Source organism: Gavialis gangeticus, unplaced genomic scaffold, assembly GCF_001723915.1.
Source record: "Gavialis gangeticus isolate Ggan-Ray unplaced genomic scaffold, GavGan_comp1, whole genome shotgun sequence".
NCBI lineage: Eukaryota > Metazoa > Chordata > Crocodylia > Gavialidae > Gavialis > Gavialis gangeticus.
In genome coordinates this window covers 11,712,139-11,735,224 of record NW_017728980.1, presented here as the reverse complement: position 1 = coordinate 11,735,224, position 23,086 = coordinate 11,712,139, and the positions used below count along the sequence as shown (strand labels likewise).

The following is a 23,086-nucleotide window of genomic DNA, read 5'->3' as shown; positions in this document are numbered from 1 at the left end:
AAACATGCACTTCTGCATGGTGAATACAATTGCAAAACTCCCTGCTTTATATGACAGCTGCTTCTCACTGACCTGATCCCTGTTCCAACATCTGCAAACTTTCTGGGGCACTCAAAAAACAAAGCCCTACTCCTGCAAATGCTTTTGCATCCACTTCATCACTAGCCATGCAGCAATGCCAATGAAGGAGTATCTTTGTTGGTCTGGTAGGTGAAGAGGGGGCTTCAGCACCTGTAAATAAATAGTAGTAAGAACATAGAGCTCAGATATCAGACTCCTGGGGTCCCTGCACACTGGATAAAGGGTTTGAGTGATATAGCAGAGCCTTACAGTCCTTTTATCGAGCTGAGAGTGGGCCGCAGATATGAGACTGCCCTCTGATTATGATGCCCCATGCCCTGCCACAGAAGGATTCTGGAATTGGAGGTAGGGGCACAAGGGGTGAGGTGCTCCAAGGATGGAGAGTCCACCACCTCTCTGGGTAACCTGCTCTAGTGCTTTCCTTTCCTCCTAGTAAGAAAGTTTTTCCTAATATCTAACCTATACTTCCCCTCCTACAATTTGAGCCCGTTGCGGCCTCACCAGAGCTGAATAGAGGGGAATAATCACTTCTCTTGATCTGTTGGCAACGCTCCTGCTAATGCAGCCCGGTATCCTGATAGCTTTCTTGGCAACAAGGGCACACTGCTGGCCCATATTCAGCTTATTGTCCACTGTAAATCCCAGAGCTATCTCTTCACTGGTCGCTGATGTATGCATCAGTTTGGCTTGCCACCCTACAACCATGGCTAGCACATAGAGCTGCAGCCGAAGGCAATGCACTGGATTGCTTAGGCAATGCTATGCTATTGTTAAAGGGTGATTCCTTTCTGACCCTGATCAGTTAATAGTCAAAGACATGAAATGTGATTACCGTGCTCTTTGTCTGCATAACTAGAAAGGACGTAGAATTATCTAGGCCTGTATTATTACCCTGTCACAGTTTTGGTCTTGATAACCCGTCCTGGGGCACTGATTCCCCATAAAGCGACTATGGGTTGTTTGGGGGGGAAAAAACGTATTTTATTTTATTGCTTCTAAATTAACCAGCCATTGATTTATTCTTAAGTGCTGGAAATTCTATTACAGCTAATTGTGCTATATAATATGATTGAAAAGAGATGCTATATAAATACAAATTTGTTGTTGACCCAAATACACAAGTGCATATCTTATCGACCTGCGCGCAGAGCTAATTAAGAGTGAACACACGCCAGGATTGGATGGCCCTGGGGATGAGTGAAAGGGCTATAGATTGCTTCACTTCTAGGTCAGCAGCTGGTTTGGGTCAGCAAACACCCAAAGTTGTTACCGTCTAATGGGACTTTGGCTTCAGGGGGAAACAGATTTGGAAAGCTCAGGCCAAATCTTGGCTGAAATCACAATGTTAATTGGGCCCTTTGTGAATCGAGCAGTGAACGAGTCGGGAAGGCCAAGCTCCTCTCTCCTCCTTGGAGGTGGGTTCAGAAGTGGAGCCCCTCATTGGATAGCGTTGTGACCCCTCTCCCTGCCAAACCTGCCATGGAGCTAGAGAGAAAGTTTCAGACTCCAGCAGTTTGACTGGTGCCTTGGACAAGCACTAACTGTAATGAGGAAACATGAAAGAACAGCAAATCTTCCACATTTCGTATTATTCGGTGACGCAGCCTTCAGGGACAATAGGGATGGGCTGAAAGAATTATGTCTCTCTTTTTCCCTTTACAATATTGTTTCTCACTTTGAGTCCCTCATGGTTTTCTCTTGCTTGCTCATCCTCAAGCTGGAATGTATTCGCCAGCTTGATACAAGCCAATAAATGTATTTTCAAGGCAATGTGACAGCTTCTTCTTTATTCTGATACAACTGGCTTTGCTGCCTTTGGTCGTGAGTTTCTGGCTATGCTCAATGTGTCTTCATAGTGTCTGGGCATCCACTTGTGATGAAACTTCAGTGATTAACTCCCTTGCTGCTACAGCTCTAAGGAGCAGAGGTGGTTTGGAGAGAGTCTTTCCCAACAGCTGTCAAAACCACCTGTCTTGCAGTCCTTGTCTTCCCAAAGTGCAAGGCTAGGCTATGGAGCTAAGAGATTTTTTTTTTACTGTGCAACCCACTCAGTAGGGAACTATGCTGCAGCATAGCTATAACTACCATCCCCTAGCATTCATCAGGCTCTTCTTTTTTGTACTGTAGTACACGAATCCCAAAAGGCCCCGGTCAAGAGCAAAAGCACTGGTGCATCAGAGGCTGTAGAGACATGGAGTAGCACATACAATAGGCTAACAAGAAGATGCAACAAGTTAATGGAGTGGTTGGGTTGGGGCAGATAACAATAAGACAAACAAGTTCCTGTGCAGAGCACCTGCACACCCAATCGGGCTGTCAGCGGCTGCTCTCCATCAACTGATAGTAGTCTGTAGGTATCACTTCAGTCATGTCTCTAAAATGTCTAGTAATAGGTGAAATAACAGCTCTTTGGATGCTTTAGGGTTAGCTGTTACAAATAGCATCTGTGTCTCCCAGCGGGGTTGCACAGAACCCACTCCAGTGGATCCCAGATCCTGGTTGGGACATTGCACGGTACCATGGTGTGAACAAGACTGGAGAATGCGCGTACCAGAGTGAATCGCATGGGGACACTGGCTGGCTCCTGCAGGGGAGAGGGTAGCACGTGAGAGCATGGGGTTGCAAGGTCCAGTCCCCCATGGCTGCTCTGACCTAATGCGAGCAGTGCGTCATGAAGTACATTAAAATGCCTTGCTTGGAAGAGGGACAGCTACAAAAGCAATTTCCCTCCCTCCTCTTGTGAGCTGCAGTGTTCGAGAGTGTGCCTTCTAGATAAAGGCTCGTTCTGCTTCTCAGGGGCTTGGCGTTTGGCAGCTGCCTGTTCTGTGGCAAGCTGGGTGGCTCTAATCTTCCAGGTCTAACCTTCGGCCAGCACAAATTTTGCTTAAAAGGCGGGGAGGAAGGAAATGTGAGTGCAAAGGGGAGCGAGCTGGGAAAGAAGCTATTTAAAGGCTGGGGAAGGAGGTCATGCAGCCTAAGCCCTGACCTGAACTTGGTATCAGCTTTTCATGTTAGTTTGCAGTGAAGTGGGCTGTTGGTGCAGGGTTTCAGCTAGAGAAGTAGTTTGGTGGGTGTACTGGGAGAGGAGAGCTGTATGCCATTGTACTGGCAGATCTGGCTGACGTTCAAGCCAAAGAAGGAGATGAGATGGAGGATGGTGGGGCAAAGAGAGAGGGAGAGGAAGGCCAGAAGAGTGTTGCCTGTTGATACAGGAGCAGCAAGCATTTGGCAGGATAATGCAGACCATTTGCAGCAGTCTTTTTCCAGCAGAGGCATTTCTTATTACTGGTCTCCAGAACTCCCCTTGCTCTGCTCCCACTCTGTTCTGCATGCATAATTGTGGCCAGGGCTACATTAGCATCAGTCTTTCTTCAAGAAAGATTAAAGCTTCTGGGATGTCTCATTGCTTGCTAGTCTAGCTGCTGTTTAAAGGCCTGACTTGGCAAGGTCCGGACCACCTCCTTGAAGGTCTGAAGCACTATCAGCTCCCATTGATGTCAGCAGGAGTTGGGAGAACTCGGGTGCCTCGTTTCAGGTGAAAGACTTAGCAGATGCTTGGAGGGATGTGGCATGTTTTCATCTGGAGTCAGCGGTTAGGATTCAGCCCACCTTGGAAGCGATTGCTGGTGTCAAGGGGTCTCCATGTAAAATGGCTCTGGTGGGTCACACTCCTGGTCCCCATGGATGAATGTCCAGCTCCTGGTTTTTCCTGCCCGTTGCAAAACAACCTTAGGGGAACGAAGGCGTTTGGGGGCTCCCGGGTTTCTGAGCAAAGCCGAGGCAGGAGTGCCCACAGACGATACCTGTCAGCTGCTTCTGCCAAGATGCCCCCCTGGAGAGTTAAAGGAAGAACAGGAGCCAGCAGAAGCAGCTGGGACTGGGCAATGTGGGGAAACCAAATCAGGTGTTTTGTGGGGCATTAGATGTTGGCTTGCTAATACTGCCACCCTGACCCGCTGCCAAATTCCCGAGCTTTGCTCAGCGGGTCAGAGCTAGGCCATGTCGCCTTGCCCCCATATGGTCAGATCAAGGCTGAGCCACACCTCCTCCTCCTCCTTTCCCTCACCCGTGCAGCTGGTTTGGGGCCAGGTGACACCTTCTTTGTCCCATAGGATGGGCTCTTCCCCATCATCCTGAGCAGCTGGGCTGGAGCTGAGCCAAGCCCCCTTCCCCTGCATGGCTAGGTCAGGGCCAGGCTGCTCCTTGCAACACCCACCCTGAGTGCCGGATTGGGACCACTGGCTGGGTCCAGCCCACGGACAGACTGGGCACTGTCCATCTGGCCTGCTGGGCAAAAAGCTTGTGTTATAGAAATGGGCAGCATTTGGGGGTGTTGCTTGCAGCCAAATCTGTAATTTTTTGGACCCCCAGTCCTGTTTCAAGGCCTGCTTTTGGGGCTTGTTTTGCCAGCGCTGAATTCACACAAGAGTTTGCTCAGATCTGCTGAGTGCCTGAACTTCTCCCTGTTTAGTTTTGATGGCTGAGGGGGAAGCCGCTGAGGGGCCAGGGCAGGGATCGCCTCCCTGATGGTACCGAGAGCCATGGGGATTACTCTCACGGGGACCCTCCTCATTAAGCCGCCGCTTGACATCGCTCACCGCTCGTCACCCTCAGCATCAGGACGAGCTCTGCCAGCATCTGCAGTCAGGCTGGCACTGGGGAAGGCAGCTTTGCTCTCCAGATGGAAAGGCCTCGCCTTTTACTTCTTAAATCTGTTTAATTGTGCCTCCTTCTCAGCACCCAGGCACAGGCTCAACAGTTAATTTCGTGCTCAGCTGCAGCATCGACATATTCCAGCATGGGCACGCAGAGCGCAGGCAGCGACTGCGCTTAGCAGCAGTGCTAGCCACGGCAGGTCATACATTTCATTGCAGACATCCTTCCACCCGGGGCTCCTCAGATCCAGCTAGAGTTTTGTTGTCATTTAAGCTGTTGTCTGCTCTAGAAGCATCAGGCTGTGCTCCCATAATGCGCTGGCTTTTTTATTTTTAGTTGATTTAGTGTTCGCCTTGATTGTGCGAGCGCAGCACACAATTGGAAGAATAAGGGGGCACGTAATAGCGTCTGGCTCTACCCTGTTCCCTTCCTGCCCAACGCTTGAACTCGGGCAGGTTTCAAAAGCAGTGAGGAAGTGATGCACCTTCCCCAGATCTGGCATGATGAAACCTCAGTGATGCCTTCTACCTGCGCTTGAGTGAGGAATGGGTGTTGAGCATTTGCATTGGCAAAGCTCCCATTGTTACTAAGAGATGCAACCTCAGTGAGCCACGGTGGGAAAGGCCCATCTCTCCTGGCCATTTTGAAGCAAAAGTCACAAGCATGAGGCAGTGGCATTCAGGCAGAGGCTATGAACACATGTGGCTCGCAGATCAAATTTAGGGGCGTCATCACCCAGCTCTTAACCTGCATGACTTCTCACTGTTTTGAGAGACAGAGAGAGAGCCCCAGGTACGGCACCATAAAGAAATGAAGGCCAAGGTTTGGTGCTGCACTGAGGTTTGGCTTAACAAGGAAGAAGGGAAGATGGATTTGCACCAGATCAGGCATCGGCAGGAGGCTGCTGTCATGCCTGCCTGCTGGAGCAGGTGCCAGTAGGACAATACTGAAGTCTCAGGAGGAAAGCAAGAGCTCCCTGACACTGGCTGAAGAAGTGGGTGGCCACCTGTCATACCCAGGAGCCTGCCCGTGGCGCAGAGCACAATGGAAACAATGACCTGGCAGTGTTTTTTAGCAAGCAGTGCATGCCGAGAGGGAGGGAGCGGGTGGGACTTGTTTCTTAGCAGGTTCCCACAAGGGCAGCATGGCGTGTACCCTCCTCCGACTAAACCCGGGTGCTTTCTTTCCCTTCGGCCCTGGTCCTTGGGCATCAGTGCAGCGATGCCCCTTTAAACCACCTGAGTAATGTGTCTGACCCCTTGACTTCAGCGCTGCTCCTCCAGGCTGTGGTGGGCAGGTAGCTTTCGACTGAGTTGAAATCCATCCTGGGCCAGGAGAAATAAAAAAAAACAAACAAACCCTAGGAGTTGGCATGCTCAGGGCTTAAAGGCAGAAGAAAGGACATATGTAATGGCTTTGTAGCGGCTGTCAGTGCGGGCATGGGTTTTCTTTCTTCATCGCAAAAGCTGGATATTTAAAAATAATAGTCTCTCCTATCTCTAGTCTCAGGCAGAGTTTCTTGAAATTTACCTAAGCCTTCTCAGGATCCAGTGCTGTAAGTCGGATTTTCAGTGACACCGAGGCTCAGTAACCTTGGAACAAAGTCTTGCAATATTGCTCCTGACTGCTGCCGCGCTGGTGTAGTGCCTCTCCTCTCAGGGGGCTGCCCCGGGGAGTGACCTTCCCCACATCTGACCTCCGGGCCAAGCCCTGACTCTGTGCTAAGGCTCCTGCTTTCCTCACCTAGTTAGCTGCTGAACTCAGGCTGCCTTTCAGTTCCCACGACTGCCACTATCTTCTGCCTAACAGCTCCCACCCAGGGCTTGCTTCTAGGACATGGACAGGTGGCATAACAGCACTCCTCCTCCTCCTCCTTCTCCTCCTCCAAGGCACTGCCCCTGGATTCAGATAGAGGAACCAGCTTGATGGCTGAGTGATGCCTCCGTGTGCTCTCTTCAGACCTCCTCCTTCCCCTCTCCCCCAGGACCCTTCCCAGCCTCACCCTGTCCTTGAAAAGCATGCTGCTGCTCCATGTCCAGTTGTCTGCACTGGGTGGCTGTTGAGTTTCCAGGCGTGTCCCCGAATCCTTGGTGCTGGCTCTAGCCGGGCTTGGCAAGAGCTTGCATCAGCCAGTGCACTCGACTGTGGAGCATATCCACGCCTAGGATCCAAATGGCTCACAGAGGAGCTGAAACAGGAAAAAAACACTGCATTGGGGGCAGGGGAAAGGGCTGGGTGCACAGAAGCTAGGCAGATAGAAAAGGGAAGGTGAAGACGGACCTGAAGACAGAGGACTAGCCCAACTGGCACCTGAGAGGTGGTCTCTTAAGCGATCACCTGTTTACCATAGCATGGGAAGGACCTTGAGAGTTTTCCAGTCCAACCACTTGCCAATAATGCAGGATTTACTGTTCCTTTGCTAGTGTATCTTCATTTCGGTATTATTTGCTTTAAGCTATACCACGCAAGAACTGGCTTGTTGTAAAAGCTGCATCTTCATTAGGGAGCTTTTCAGGTACAGCTCTCCCCGGTGTTGCTATCTCAGCAAATCCTTCTACGTGTAGGCAAGTTGAGTGTAGCCCGTCTGGGGCTTTCCCTATTCACAGAATCCCTTCAATACAATGGCGCTTAGATGGGTCAAATCTAATAGTTATACCCCAGGGGTGTTTAGCACTTGGGGGGGTGTTTACTCCCATGCCCAACCACCCTGCCAGACTGTGGTTATAGATGCCTTTTAAACCACCATAGGTAGATGGCTGGATAGATAGGAATTTCCCCTGGCTTCTAATTCCAGTCTCGGCATCTTTAAGAATCACCTATAGCTCCCTCCTAACGCTTACAGAATCCGGCACCGCTTTCTCCAATAAACCTCTCCTGCCCAGAATGTGAAATACCGCTTTCTCCTTGACCCATGCACCTTACTTACTGTTGGGCAGATTTTTGCTGCTCTGCTAGCCCTTTTTCCTCCCTTCCTGCAGGTAATAAAATAGAGCTCCAATAAACCAACACTTTGTTTTTGCTCTTGCAGCAGGTCCTACATTTTACAGCCCTTTCGCTGCATGACTTTAAATGGGGAAAGATTTCTGAGAGCCTCTGCCAGAAGATGATTAATCCAGTTATTCTTAAGAAAATCCTGCAACAGCAGCAGGTTCAGGCAGCATGCAGAGAGAGACGCACATGCGAATTTGCCATCTCACGGTGCATTTACAAGTAGGGCATGGATCCGGAGAGATAAGCTGCATATTTTATTGGCTCTTCAAGTCATGATAGTGCACTGGCTGCTGTGTGGCCCTGGTGGAAATCAGGGGTGGAAAGTACAAGCTGGTTTTCTTCCCCCCTTGCACAATTGTCACTGCTTACTCTGAAAATAACAGCCGTATACATGTAGGAAAGAGCAAGCAATACATGTGCAAGAGAGCCGCGCAAGCCTCATTTGACAAACAGCAGTTCAAGCCATTAAAGGAAGGTCTAATAATAAATATGTTATTTAACATAAAGCTCCTTTAGTGTGATACCGAATTATAAAAATGGAAGAAGGGTTATTTATTAATTTATTTTAATCTAATTTGCTTGATGCCACCAACGGCATTTGTGGAGTTGTGCGTTTTGAATGGTGGCTGAGGCCACAGAAGGATAGCAACCTTACTACTGTTATCACCTGGTGGAGTTATCTTTTTAGCTCAAGGGCAAGAGGTCTCCGTGAGGTGCTGCGAAGGTGCAAATCCTGCCGCTGTCTAGCAGGGGCTGTTCTGTTTGCTTTCAGCATTTCACTTGCAGCCATTTTCACTGTTGGCTTGTCATCGATTTAATTTTCTGACTGCCGAGACAGTTTCTAATGGTTCCTCAGTTCTTGGAGTCAGGCGATTACAACAATCAGCTTCCATTAGTATCAAAACCCTAGCCCTCGCATTTGGGAAGAAGTGCCAGAGGCTGTGGCCTGTGGCACCTGTGCCCCCAAAAAACTCAAAAAAGGAAAGAAAAGTCGCAGTTGTTAAAACTCGATGCGTTTCCTCAGGCGTCTCATTTTGAAGCTGGTCTTGTGATTTCTCAGTGACCGATTCATAACTGGAATCAGAACTCATGACAGAAGTGATATTTTTTATTAGACCAACTAGATATTTGCAAAAAAATATATATTACTTGGTTCGTAAGTGTGAATTCTTGGGGTTGGCAGTATAGCAGGGATGCTTAGGGCCCGTCTCCAAAGATCTTGCCTAGGCACCAAGTTCCTGAGCTGCAGCAGTCCTGTGCGGTGTGGGAAAGGCAGGTCTCATGGGTTTCTGGCATCCTCTTCAAAGCACCTTGCCAATAGGAATGGTTTCCCTTATTTCCCTCTGAGAAGCAGGTGCTGTAAGTGTTCATTTTGGATTGCAAGTTCTTTGGGACAGGGCCTAGCTCTGCTTTGTCTGTGTTTGTACAGCACCTAGCACAGCGGGAACCTGACTGGGATTCTGACCATGAAACAGAGGATGACAGTGCCCATTTTGCAGATGGATAGCAGGAGCTCCAGAGAGGCTGGGGATAGGGAACCTCGCTCCACTAGGAAGAAAGAGAAAGCAGCCGGGCAGAGGGGGGGGTTAAGACTGGGTGAGACCAGCTAAGCACCTAGTTGTGCTCCTGGGCAGCAGCTGACTGCATGGTAACACCAGGTGACATCTACCTTGGTGCTGGGTTTTGTGCCTCCTCTGGGGGTGGTGAAGTCTGTGGCACAGCTCCCAGTAAAGCCAGGATTTCTCCCATGTCTCATTAAATAGAAGGGTTCTCCGTGGCCATGGGCTTTGGTGTCTTTGGAGGGGAGAATATTTGGAGCTGGGATGCATTGCTCTGCATGCCTTTCTACCTGGGCACCTGGCCTCTGGGGCAGGGCTGCTGACAATCTCTTCCTTCCTGTCTGTTTAGAAAGCCGACTTGGCAGTGGCTGGCCTGACGATTACTGCAGAGCGGGAGAAGGTGATTGATTTCTCTAAGCCATTCATGACTCTGGGAATTAGCATTCTCTACCGAGTTCATATGGTAAGAGACTTATTTTATAACCGTTTATGTCATTACAGTTATTTGCATGCAAACGCGCATAGTTATAGAGCAGTAATGAATGACTCATAACAATATTTTGGTTTCTTATCTAAACACAAATGTGCTGGACCTTTATTTCCCCCTCCCTCCATCCCATCTCAGCTGCAAGGATTCAGCACAGGAACTCTGCCAGGAACACTCCCAGTGCCCAATGCTGCATGCACCCAGCTCTCACTGGCTCCAGGAGGCATCCCATGTACAGGGAACTGCAGGATCTGTTCTGCTCCCTCCTCCATGCCTGCCTGGCAGGGGCTGATGCAAAGCCCAACATGTCAGTGGAAAGATTCCCATTAGCTCCAGCTCTCTGGATCAACCCCAGATGCAGCTGGCGCAGGAGCATTGCTGCAATGGGTAGCCGCACTACCTACAAGTCTCATCACCCCAGATCTCTGCAGATAAGCTGCATTGAGTCTGGCCGACATCTGCATGAGGTCACCCATGAGACTTCAAGAGTCGTCATGCTTATTGGGAACTTTTCTAAAGTAGGAGGTTGGCACTCTGGACCCAGGACCTGATCTGCTGCCTTGACTCATTGCTCACATGGAGTAGCACCATCCCCACTCGAGCAGTCCTGTTGATTTTGGATATGTCTACACCACCGGCACAGAAGTGACTACAGCATGGTGTAGCCACACGCAAGCTAGTTTAGGCTGGCTGCCTCGGCTACCGACAACAGTACAGACGTCAATGTAGGCTGGAAACCAGCCTGAAAAGCCGGGTCTATTAGCTCAAGTTGAGCCAACTGCTGAACTGCCACTGGTTTCTGAGCCAGCTAGTTTAAAGCTAGCTTGGGTGTGTCTACACTTCACTGCTGAGCCTGTAGTGAGCACATACCCAGAGTTTCATGCACTGTTCAAGGCAAGTATGGCAGAATCTGGCCCTTCCTAGAGTACCCAGGTGCCACAAGATGGATTAGTGATTCTGGGAGCTGTGTTAATTAACACCGCAGTGGCATCAGGCATGTGCTGATGAGCTCATTATCTTAAGTGTGTTTCTTGGCAGATGCTCCACAGTTTGGCTCTCCCTTGATATGTCTGAGATACCCCCTTGGGTTCTGCTGGGTACCCTGTTACTTGAGTGGAAGGAAAGTGCCCACCTACTTTTAGGAGGACGTGAGCCTATAACCCACTGTTGAGTAGCTGTGGGTCACCCCAGCGGGGATCATTCTCCCATATTCCTTTAGCACACGGCTACACCACATCCCCAGCATGCCCCAGAGTGGGTGCAAAACCCATCTGATGGTTCTTGCTCAGATGCACCGAGCCTGGCAAGGCAGTGAAGCTATTGACATCTGCAACAGGCACGGTGAAGGACACTGGTTGGCTGTCAGGAGATCCTTCTGGAGCAGCTTGGTCCATCGCCAAATGTAATACATGGGAATGGAAGCAGGTGGGAGCCCTCCATCTCAGGGCACTCTGAGGTTGCAGTGCAGATGTATATGCTCAGCTGGACAAAGCTCATCAGCTTCGATTCCCAATGTAAAGTGACACACGTCTCCTAAGAGCTCCCCTTCGCCTTGCCCATTTGGAACCGGGCACCTTTAGTTGGCTGATGCACACTCCTTTCACTTTAATAAATCCCTGATGTGGCCAGATTTTCTCGTTCTTCATGCCAGCTGAAGCCCTTTGTATTCCTGCGCCTTACCCAGGGCAGACTGCTGCACTGAGATGGTTCATAATATGCCCAATCTGCAGTTTCAAACATGCTCCACATGCTGTAAGAAATATGGCCCTGATTCCCCATCAGCTGAACACCAACAACCTGAAAGATAAAACAATTAAAGCCATTTCTTCCTGATCCCTTCCCCCTCTCTCAATTCACAAGGCTGTTAAGGATGCAGCATTCGGTGGTAGCGTAAACAGGCTCACACACACATCTCTCTGGGCTGGATTTCTCTTGCCAAGAACAAACAAGTAATTACAGTCTAGTTAAAATTCCGTTTTCTCTGCTATGGGCAGAATGAAGGATCAATGAGCGAACACATCAATGCGGATTGGACCCTTCCATGCTTTGAGAGGGCAAATATGTGTAAAGACTGGTTCCTCCCTTCCCCTCCCCCTCCAGACATGCTTTCCCTTGCTGTACTGCCCTCCCCAAAAAATCCAGGCATGTCCCAGAGGTTTGTCTGCGAGACCTTTGCTATGATCAGATGCCAGTGCAGTTCCTTACTTCATCCACTTGCTTTCTCTCATTTCTCAAGGGGGTGGGGGCTGCTGGTGTGGACTGAACATGCGCTGCCCCCAACTTAGTCTGTGATCATGGGCAAATCACTTACTGGTTCGCTTTCTCTCTCTGCAGCAGGAGGTAGCAAGCCTTACTTAGCTGTCTAGCAGAGAAGTCAGGAAGAGAGAAGAGGGTTTTGGGCACGTAATCCACCCCGTAAGTGCAAGGCGTTTGCTAATGCTGCCTTGGAAGCTAGACAAAAATACATCTGACATGTCTATTTAGATTGTAAGCTCTTCAGGGCAGAGACCATCTGCTACTCTGTGTTCAGACAGTGCTAGCGTAGCAAGGCTACATCCTGCCTGGCCCATAGGCATTACTGGCATAAATACAATTAATAATGAAGTCTAGAAAGCCTTTTGCTGACTTTATTCTCTCCTGGTGCTCTGATTTGGGGCAAATCCGCAACTCTGCAGGGCCCAGTAGCAAGCATCAGGATGAAGGAAGTACCCTCTTGGATCGGACCTATTGTGTATATAGTCCTATTCTCTGTCCCCAACAGCAAATGGGTGCTTCAGAGTGCAAAGCCAGTCTCCAATGGCAGACCCAACACCTCTGGAGTTGCAGATGTTCTTGCAGCCCTGCTGTGGGGGGGAAGTAGGGATCTACTGCTGGTGGATGTCTGTAGCTACTTCTATCTGCATACCTCTTTGCCCACAGATGATCCTTCTCAGACCTTGGCCCCCTGAAATGGACTGTGGCTATGAAGTCCACCAGCCCTCTCCCTCTGCTCCATATCATGGCAGGTAATGCCAACCATTTGGCCCCTCTTCCTCCAGAACCCAGCGCCTAAGAGCTGTGCAGCAATTAACTCATTAAACTAGTAAATATGTATTTAACAATGAAAATGCAAGCTAATTGCATTGGTTTTCCTTTAAGGGTCAGGTTTCTGGAGCAGATAAAGGCAGGTCCAGAGCCCTGGATGCTCTTAATTCTTTCCTTCCCCACCCCACCCTTCTTCTCCCCACATCTTGAAGTAGAAAATTGCAGCTGACACAAGTTAATCACAACTTGGAGCGGGCATCGCCTAACAAATAACTACAAATAAATTTCCTGCCGAGGAGCCATCTCCGTGTCCTGGTCCCCTCCCTACTTAATGACTTCCTTTTATATTCTGTATAAGTTCAGTTTCCAATCATCCCCCCCCCCTCGCGCTTCCTCCTCCCAAGCCCACCACCACGCTGTACATGTCTTCCTTATCTCACATAACCAAATATGGCAGCTGCAAATGGGGCTGTCATTTTTCTCCATTTCACTTGTTGTGATATAATCAAGTGTGGATTTATGACATGTGGGCACTAATGGGCTTTCTGACTTGCAGGCTGCTGAGAGAAGAGTTCTTTTTTTCTCCGCCCCTCTGTCCAGCAAACAGGAGAAAGATTGGGTGGGGGGGAGAAAGATTGACTCTGAGCTCTCAGCAGATGTGTTTAGACTGGAAAGAGGGCTGTTTTCTGTCAAACTGGGGGGAAGGATGTAGCAGGAGCCGAGCAGAGCCGGATACAATTAATGGTTGTTTCAGAGTCCTGCTTGCGGATATTGGATTAGAGTCCTGCTTGTGGGTTGCCATTATGCGATGTGCCACACAGATAAATGGTGAGAAGCAATTCTTCCTCCTGTGGTATCCAGAAAAATCCCTCTGTAGCCTTTAATTACCTCAGTGGCTTCCTTGGATAAAAGATATCAGATTTACCCAAAGATCCTCGCCTGCCTATGTCCTTAGACCAACACAGCTACAAACTATACCCTTGGATAAACCCTTGAATTGTAAGGGAAAAGTATCTTTTTAAGACCCAGATAGACAAAGCCTTGTCTGGGGTGATGTAGCTGGGGGTGGTCCTGCTTTGAGCAGGGGGTTGGACTACATGCGACCCCCTGAGGTCCTTTCCAGCCCTAATTTTCTATGATCCCATCCTTCCTCCTCTAATCTTGGAGGTCATTCCCTTCTTAGGGCTTCTGTACAGAAGTAGTCAAAATCACTGTTTCAGTCTCTTCCCAAGGAGACTTCACATCCCGAATCAGAGGAGTGTGTGGAGGACACTGTACACAATAATTAGTACCACTTATCAAGGACACATCCCCTTGAATGCATAGCAAGACTGTGAGATGGCTATCAGCATCTCTTTATGTCAGCACCTGCTACTAAGCTGGTAGCACGCTGGGACAGTTATGTGAATTCCAGCTATCCCGCTGAGCTGCATATTCACCCATCCCCTTGTCCTCTCCGTGTTGCGTCCCTATTCCTTTCATCGCTAGCAATCCTACACAGCCATATTGGACCCCAGGGCTCCTCACTGCGTCTATAGCTTGAGGGCATCACCTCGGGAGCTGCGTAAGGCAGAGAAAGGATGTAGCCTTAGGCATGCTTTCCCAGACACTCAGCAGATAGAGGAAGTCTCCAAGGAGGAAGAACAGTCCCACGGCAAGGATGTGCACACAGCAGTAGCTGCTGCCTCCATCTCCAAGGGAGGCGACAATCCCTTCAGCACCGTCATACCTGGAGGCCCATAAAATCTTCCAAGATGTGATGAGGAGGGTATCCGCGCTGTTTCGATTCCAGATGAAGATGTACAAGAGGCCCCACAGCAGCTTTTGGACATTTTACACACTTCTGTAACAGGGAGAGCAGCTCTCACAATTAACAAAGCCCTACTGGAACCTGCTAAAAATACCAGGCATACACCACCTATTTTCATTCCCAGCTTCAAAAAAGCAGATAAGCAATAGCTGGCACCCTCCGTGGGAGCAGAATATCTTTATTCTCCCTCTGGTGTGCAGTTCTTTCATTGCTGCTACTGTGAATGAAAAGAACATATAGCGCCAACCTAAAAATGACTCGAGCTGAAAAGGAACAGAAACGAGCATCTCTGCTGGGTCGCGAGGGTTATTCATTGGCCAGCTTTCAATTTCCAACTCCAAGCTGTCAGGCTCTGCTTGTCCGATACAATTTCCTTCGCTGCAGTAACATATTGATAAACTGCCCCAGAAACGTAGTGAAGACACTTATTTGCCGAAGGGGGAGTTGGTTGGAAGGACATCGCAGCAGGTAGCAATGCCTCCTGGTCCCCGACTCCCATGACGGGGCCATTGGCGTTCAAGCTGACTAGTTAGGCCTGGAGTCAGTCATCCGAGTCCAGAGCCGGGAGTCAGGGTGCAGTCCCAGCCAGGGTCTGGAGGCTGACCCCAAGTCCAGATGGGGCATCAAGATTCATAAACTAACTACTCTCTCAATCCTTCATGCTTACTCACCTGCTGCGGAAACTACTCACAGTTCTGTCACGGGTCAGCAGATCGTTTCAGCAGGCTATACCTTTCCCACTTACAGCCTCAACCCACTTTGCTGTCCCTCTTCGGAGCCTCTGTCACTCCAGGAAACAGAATTACTTTATTTACTCTTGGAGAAATGAGATGTTGCAGTGCAGCACGTGGAGAAAGGATTTTATTTAAATAGGAGTCAGAAAAGGGGAAGTGCGATCACTTCTGGATTTGAGAACATTGTCAGTGCTGGGAAAGTGGTTGTTTTAGCCTCCGTGCTGCTGTTTCCAGATCCAGAAGAGTAGTTAGCAGCTCTCAATTGTCATCTCTGGCACCTCTGAATTACTTAAGATACCTGGCAGGTCCAAACCATTACTAGCACTGTGTTTTATGCCTGGACTTTTTAAGGCTAAGCTATTTTTTTTCTTTTACCAAAGCTATTTACAAAGTCTTGGCAGTGTGTTTAAGAAGCCAGAGGTAACTGTGTGTACCCATCTGGATGACTGGCTTGGAGGAGGAGACTCTCTCTGGAGTATACAAAATTTCATGCATGCCATTTGCATACAGTCATAGCATCGTGGACAATGAAGGCTGGAAGGGACCTCAGGAGGTCATATCTGGTCCAACCCTCTGCTCAAAGCAGGACCAGCCCCAACTAGATCATCCCAGCCAAAGCTTTGTCTAGCTGGGTCTCAAAAACCTCCAAGGACAGAGCTTCGACCACCTCTCTGGGTAACCCATTCCAGTGCTTCACCACCCTCCTCGTGAGAGAGTTCTTCCTAATATCTAACTTAAACTTACCTTGCTGCAGCTGGAGCCCATTGCTCCTTGTCCTGTCATCTGCCACCACTGAGAAGAGTCCAGCTCCATCTTCTTTGCATCCACCCTTCAAGTATTTGAAGGCTGCTATTCAATCTCCCCTTAGGTGACTAAATCAGTCCTGTTCCTTGAGCTTCTCCTCATAAGTCACGTACCCCAGCCCCTGAACCATCTCTCTGGACCCACATCCTTTTCAGCATTTTGTGTCCCCTGGTCGTAGAGCCAACGAGGATCATTTCACATAGACATCGTTGGAAAAGGCAGTTTTTTTAAGGGCTGTTTTGGGCCCTAGGGCAGGTTGAGAACCACATCAGTGTTCCCTGCTCAGCACCAGACAGGTCCCTGAATGACACGAAGCTTTGTAGGACCTGCTGCTCACGTGGCGTCTTGTACCATCACCATGCTGTGTGCCAGGTACTCTCTTCCCCAAGGTGATGAAAAGACCCCCAGGAAGATAGGCAGAGGACTTCCTTTCTAACCCAGTAGTGATGCACGATTCATTCGAGGATCAGGGCATTTGCAGAAAAACGCAGAGCTGTTATATCCCCCCGCCCCCATGTCTGGCTCTGGAGCCTCTGAAGCCTCGAGATGATGTGTTTAGTTCTGGAGGTGTCTGGTTCAGTTCCAAGTGCTGGCTGTCACACATTCATCTTGCCTGTCTCCAAGTTTCTGGGAAGGATATAAAGAAGGATAGATCACTGTGTGGTGATTAACTAAATAAAGAAAGAAGGAACAAAAGAAGAATGTAGTTTGTTGCACAGTTCATTCCTGTCCTATTCACTTGCATGTTATGCCGCACACAGTAGAGCCCAGACAAGGAAAAAGAGCTGTGTTTTGAAGAAGCAAATCATGTTGGTGCACAGTCCACAGTGGGAATTGCATCTTTTCTTGAGGACGGGTTTTCAATGAACCTGGGAATTTGGAGCAAACAAGCGAGAAACACTGGATTGCACCTTGCTTTTTTGTGTCGACAGGAAAGAAACAAGCCCAGACTCCAGTGAAAATATAAGTGGGCCCAAATGCTAGTGTTCGGATCCAACCTTAAAATTCTCCACAGCTTGGGGTATTGGCATAAGTGGTTTAATCTGGTTCATCGCAGCTTGAAACTTGGTCCTGGTTTGCCTTTTAAGGAAGATTGTGGTGGCCCTGGTTACTGCCTTGAGGTTGAAATGCCCCCCAGAACCACAGCAAATTGGGCAGAGGGGTTTTTCACTCCCAAATGGGGCGCATTTGTCAGCAAAATCCTGAGTGTTTCTCTGAATTTCCCAAGTTAAAAAATCTGTATAAATCCAGTGTGGCTCCAAATCAATGCATTGCAGTACCAATCTAAGCTTTTCGTGAAGATTTCACTTAATGGCACATTTCTGGGCTTGCAGGGGAAAGTTACAGCTCCCTTTCTTTAGAAATGTTGTGCAAAAAAATTCCTTATTTTAGGATGAAACGCTGTTAAAAACAAATCGGGTGTTTGATCCATGATGGGAGTAGGTTTCATGGGGCTAATGAGATTCCAGGTGTGAAGGGCCTGACAGCCCGCTGGGCTCATGTGGTTGAGTCGTACCCATTTCCGAGGCCGGAGGTCGATAAGGGAACACGTCTGCTACCTCTGACACCCCAAGCTGAATGACTATGGCAAGGTGCAGCTGGGTTGACTGGAGACAACTTTCAGCAGGGATCCAGAGTGAAACTTAATTTTGCATGCCTTTACAGCTAGAGCACAATGCCTCAACTGCCCTGCCAACATGCCCCGGTGTTGGGTTGAGGGATGGTGAATTGTTGTTAGTTTATGGGGACCAAGAGGAGTACGCCATGGCTGCGTGTCGAAGAGGACTCCTCGGCTGGGCCTTTTGTGTTGATCCAGCCATTTTTTCACTGGGCAGCCACCTCCCGGGAAGCTTTTTCCCAACACCAGACCGGAAGGATTGCTTCTTAAGTGAGCCGAGCTCAGCAAATGCTGGTGTCAGGCTACAGCAAGCACCGGAGCAAGGGAGCAGTAAGAAATGAGCAGAGGACCCAGCCGAGACGTAACAAATGGTTGCATAGACCAGTCTTGGGGTCCAACTCTTGCAGCCTGGAAATCTTCCAGAAGAAGGGCCGGGGGGAAGGGAGGCCTTTTCTAGCCTGACTTAAATATAGGAAGCTTTGCAAGGGATCTAACGCTTAGCTGGCTTTGAGATCAGGCATGCTACTGAAGAGAAATAGCTATTGATAGCAAGATGAACCAAGTGGTCTGTGCAGAAGTTACCCGGGCCTGTGAGCCACAGGTTCAAATCCCAGCTGAGCTGGAGAAGCCCTTCATCCTTCCATCTTCCTACTTAAAAACAAACAGTTTGTCTATACAAGTGCTGAGCCCCAATGGTGCCTGCGGGAGTGTCAATGCCTAGCTGTTCCCTTCTCTGCAGGGACGTTAAAACCTCAATGGAGCTTAGTCCAGAACAGCTGGAGTTTACTGCTTTGCTCCTTTTTCCCCTCTTTCCCCCAATGGCACGCAAGCTGGTTGACGGATGCCCTCGCCAACCCAGAGGTGGCTGCATTTCAGAGGTGCTGTAGTGCTCTGTGTGTAAGCTTTAGGGGTCTGACATATATCTGAAAACACAGAATAGTTGCAACAATCAAGTCTTTCCACAAGATAAAAGAAACACATTGCCTGTTAGGAAAATAAGCATTTTGCAGAAAAGTAACATTGAAAAGGCAGCAGGAAAAGATGGCCAAATGCTTCCTTTTTTTGCATGGAGCTCTGGGAAAATATTTATCTCCCCTTTTCCTTTTTTCACCTGCGTGATCAAACCCTCCTTTCTGCACACAGGAAGGTTCCCCTATCCTACAACAAGGTTACTTTGCAAGGATTGATTGTGCGGACTGAAGGCTGCAGAACCGGGGCTTGTGCTTTTAAGGGCCCACAGGTTGAAAGGGTGCTATAGAAATGTAAGATAAAACTGCTAGGTCAAATTCACCCTCAGTTAAGTTAAATTAGCAGAGAATTTTGCTCAGGGGGCTACAAACCTTCAGGGCAAAAGCCAGCCTCTAGTCAATGAGGGCCGGGAAGAAGCTTCCACTAGGGGCAAATTCTGGCTGCTGTCAGAGACAAGGCGCTGGACTTAGGGGACCCGTCCTGGCTATTCCCCTCGGCCTGTATTCCTGCTGCACACGAAGATGGCAGCTACTGTATTGGGAGGTGCCTGCTGGCCAGCAAGCTGCTGCATAGGTTTATACCATGCTCCTTTTTTTCTATCTGTCCCCCTGCTTTCCCCGAGGTCATTTACTGTTCCCTCTGTGGTTTGCCTTTCCTAGCCCCACCTTGTTGCTGTTCACAGTCACGTCCGCTCTGGGTGGTTCCTTGTATTATTCTGTAGAATGGGACTTTTTGGTGTTAAAAAAGAAAGGAAACCCACTGGGTTCTTTTTTGTCTCCATCTTAGGGGCGCAAACCAGGCTACTTCTCCTTCCTGGATCCCTTTTCTCCTGGTGTCTGGCTCTTCATGTTACTTGCCTACCTGGCGGTCAGCTGCGTGCTCTTCCTCGTTGCTCGGTACTGGTACTTTCATTGCCGTTCCTTTCCCGTCCTGAGGGTGCCACCTAGTGTCAGCAGCTGAGAACTTGTGGAGGGGGGATGTGGGGAAGGGTTCAGCTGTGGGGGGGAAGCACTTGTGCAAAAGTTCGGGAATGGTTACACCGGGGTAAGGGGATCCTAGCACCAGCTTTCCTCTGTCCACCCCTGTCTGTGTTTGGGCAGTGCAGGTGCACGCATAAGGCAAGTCCCACTGATGCCCATGGCAGCCCAGTGACCCCCAGTAGGGAGAGCTGGCAGTGTCACAATTCTCCTTTCACAGCAGCTGATGAAGTGAGCCTGAACTCACAAAAGCTTATGCATCTCTGATTTAGTTCATCTGTAAGGTACACCTTTGCCCTGCCTTCGTTGCCACAATGGGACAGGAGCAGGAACAGATCAGAAGGATTAGGGTGCATGTGGTTGGCTGCATTGGTCTTGGCTGGTGCCATAAGCAGCCTGGAAGTCCCAGAGGGCATAGGAATAGAAACCAACAAGGCCGGTCGATCCAGGCAGCGATGGCAAGGCATTGAGCTCCTAAAATTAATTTGCAACCATTTCCCATGCCTGGGTTGGCTTCTCCTGCCCGTACAGAAAATGCATTGGCACCTTTCTGGAGCCTTGTGGTTTACCCAGGTCCTGCTTGATGGGCAATGAGTCAGCTTCTGTATGGCCCACGTAAATCAGGCTTAGATCATATCATGGAGGGCTTGCTGGCAGCACATGCCCCATTGCAGCAGGGATGACCTTGCTGCTATTCCGCTTTGCCTTGACCCTGTACCCGAGTGGTTCTGCTTGGTAGCACAGATGGGCTCCTCGGACACAGCGTGAGTATGTCCTGGCGGTGCGCTAAAGATATGCCCAAGGCTTAAATACTCGTGCGGGGCGCAGCAAATACCCAGTCCTCATTACAAAAGAGAAGCATGCTGTTGCTAGGTCCCCTGGCTTGGCTAACGTTGTCATGTTGACAGGGTTTTAATAGTTTTCAGACTCCTGTTATAGCCTCAATAACATAGCTCTGTAAACCATTTAATAATGCAGTCAGACGCTGTCTCCGGACTGAGCTACTCTAACCTTCTTCTCCATGTTTTAAACATGATCGTCTGAAGTGGGGCTCCTGCATGTTGTCCATGAAGACTGGCCCATATTAAATAGTCTCTGAAAGTGCCCGGGAGTTTACAGCTCACAGCTGGGCTTTGTGACCTTTGTGAGTTGCCGAAAAGCCTCTATCAGGATGACGTTACACTATTGAAAACCAGTAAAGGGAAGCCTCCAGAGATTAGCTCCACCTCCCTGGAGTCGCAGGAGATTAGGAAACCAAGACACAGACCGTACTTTGGTTAATCGCAGTGTGAGGCAGTGAAGTCCCCGCCCAGCTCCCAACACAAGCTGTGGTCGTAGGGTTAGGTCCTATTCCATCTGATAGGTGTCTGAATGTGATCCTATTCCACCCTGCTTGATTCAATGAAAAAAATGCTCACCACACATCCCTTCAGAAAAAGCAGAGACCCAAAGGACCCATTGCTTTGGGTTTTGGCAGTTTTTCAGGGATTTGAGTAGGGTGGACTACATGGCTCTTAGGTGCCTAATAGGTGGAATAGTAACTGGTCCATAAGGTCAGTAAGCCAAGCCTTTTGGGTTCCGGTTTTATTAATGCCAATTAACATTATGTGAAACCCAATTTAAGGCTGCTTCAAGGAGGGCTTCTCTGCAGGTGCAATAGCCTCTCCAGCCAGACCAGACAGCTTGTGCATGCCCGAGACCAAATACTGGCAGTGGGAGCAAGTCTCATTCTCAGAAGATTTTTCCACCCAAACAGAAGGAGGGGAGAAGTGATATGTTAGTTAGGAAGCAGGGGGTGGAATGAAGAGTGGAAGGGAGAGGAAGTGGAAGGGCTTGGGGTGGAGGATGAGCCCCACTTTGATTCACGGGCAGGGTGCCTGTATTGCTCTTCGTCTCTGATGCCCATGAGCTCTGCCAGTCCCTAGCAGGAGTCTTAGCCCATAAGCAAAGCAGATGTTTGTCTGGAGATGTGCGCAGTAGCCATTTGGATGACTCCACTGACTGCCTTGGCAGCCCACATTTATCTAGCACAGGCTACCATCTCACAACGTGATCCATGCAGATTCCTGACTTGTTCCCATGAGCTCGGTACAGTCCGGGGCTCTTTGAAAACAGCAGTGCCCCACTTTGGATTTGAACTTGGTCCATGCCAGACCTTTGCCTGGCTTTTCTTTTTGGTATTGACCTGCCTGCCTTGTGTTTGGCTTAGAGCTCCCTGTTGGCATTAATTCCCCAACTGGAGAAACACGGCAGAAACCGCTGGATGGCACCTGATTTTGCATCTGAACCATGTGCGTTTCACACTTGCGTTGTCGTTTGTGCAAAGCAGAGACCCGGGCTGGGATTTGCTTGAAAGCTTCACAAACCTTTTGCAGATCTTATTACAAAGCCTGGGGGCTTCCGGGTGTTACTGCAAACATTTTGCACAACGTCGCTATGAGCCCCCTGGCACCATTTGCCTGCAAAGAGCTCCCTGCCTAGAGATTCTGCCTCCAGGATAGTGAGGGATTCACCACTTCTATTCCCCCTGCATGCCTTGCAATCTGTGTTTCTTCATGTCTTGTTTCTTGACACTGCAGCTTGACACCGTACGAGTGGTACAGCCCCCATCCCTGCTCCCAAGGGAGGTGCAATCTCCTGGTGAATCAGTACTCTCTTGGCAACAGCCTGTGGTTTCCAGTCGGGGGGTTCATGCAGCAAGGGTCCACCATCGCGCCTCGAGCGCTATCCACACGGTGTGTCAGCGGAGTCTGGTAAGGAGACACACCTGTTGCACCTTTAAACAGCCTCCAGTTATGGTTCAGGATGTGTAGACGTGTTGCTAAACACTGTAGCGTTCTGGAGTCGTGCAGTCAAGCAGCGCTGTGGTACCATTTGCGAAGGGTTTGGCCAACAACAGAGGACCCTCAGGAGTTCAAGGAGCTCCGGATCAGGATGTTTCTGATGCCCGGCATGTTCTCATCAGTCTTGCACTTCTGAGGACTCTGCTGCAGCGTGTCCACGTAATGGGGTGGTCTTTCACCTGCTTCCTGAGCCTCCAAGTCCTCTTGCCATGAAACACCAGCCCTGCCATGGTGGTAGACTGCGTGACCTCTTAACCTGAGTAGTCAGGCCCATTCTGATTTGTCACTTGAGAGGAATAAGCAAACACAAGGCCCCTGGGAGCCTTGCTGGAGAGGGGCATCCCTTTATAGAGAAAACTAGGTGGCCTCTGCTTCTGCTACCTGCCTACCTAAGATAGACTCCAAGCAAATGTGCCACTAACCTGCTTAGATCTAAACCTACTTAATCTGGCCTGAAGGATTCAGATAAAGATTGATTTGTGTTTCCAAAGAACTTTGGGCACCTTTAACTTATGCGCGGGCCTTTGCTGGGA

At 49.4% G+C, this 23,086-nt stretch overlaps 1 protein-coding gene across 1 annotated transcript in view; it reads left to right on the top strand.

The window, feature by feature from the left end:
- Window positions 1–23,086, top strand: part of GRIK4 (glutamate ionotropic receptor kainate type subunit 4) — a 236,848-nt gene that overhangs the window by 198,049 nt on the left and 15,713 nt on the right. The window contains 3 exon segments of the mRNA XM_019510059.1: window positions 9,637–9,750; window positions 19,520–19,629; window positions 22,290–22,463. Coding sequence (XP_019365604.1) covers window positions 9,637–9,750; window positions 19,520–19,629; window positions 22,290–22,463 — 398 coding nt within the window.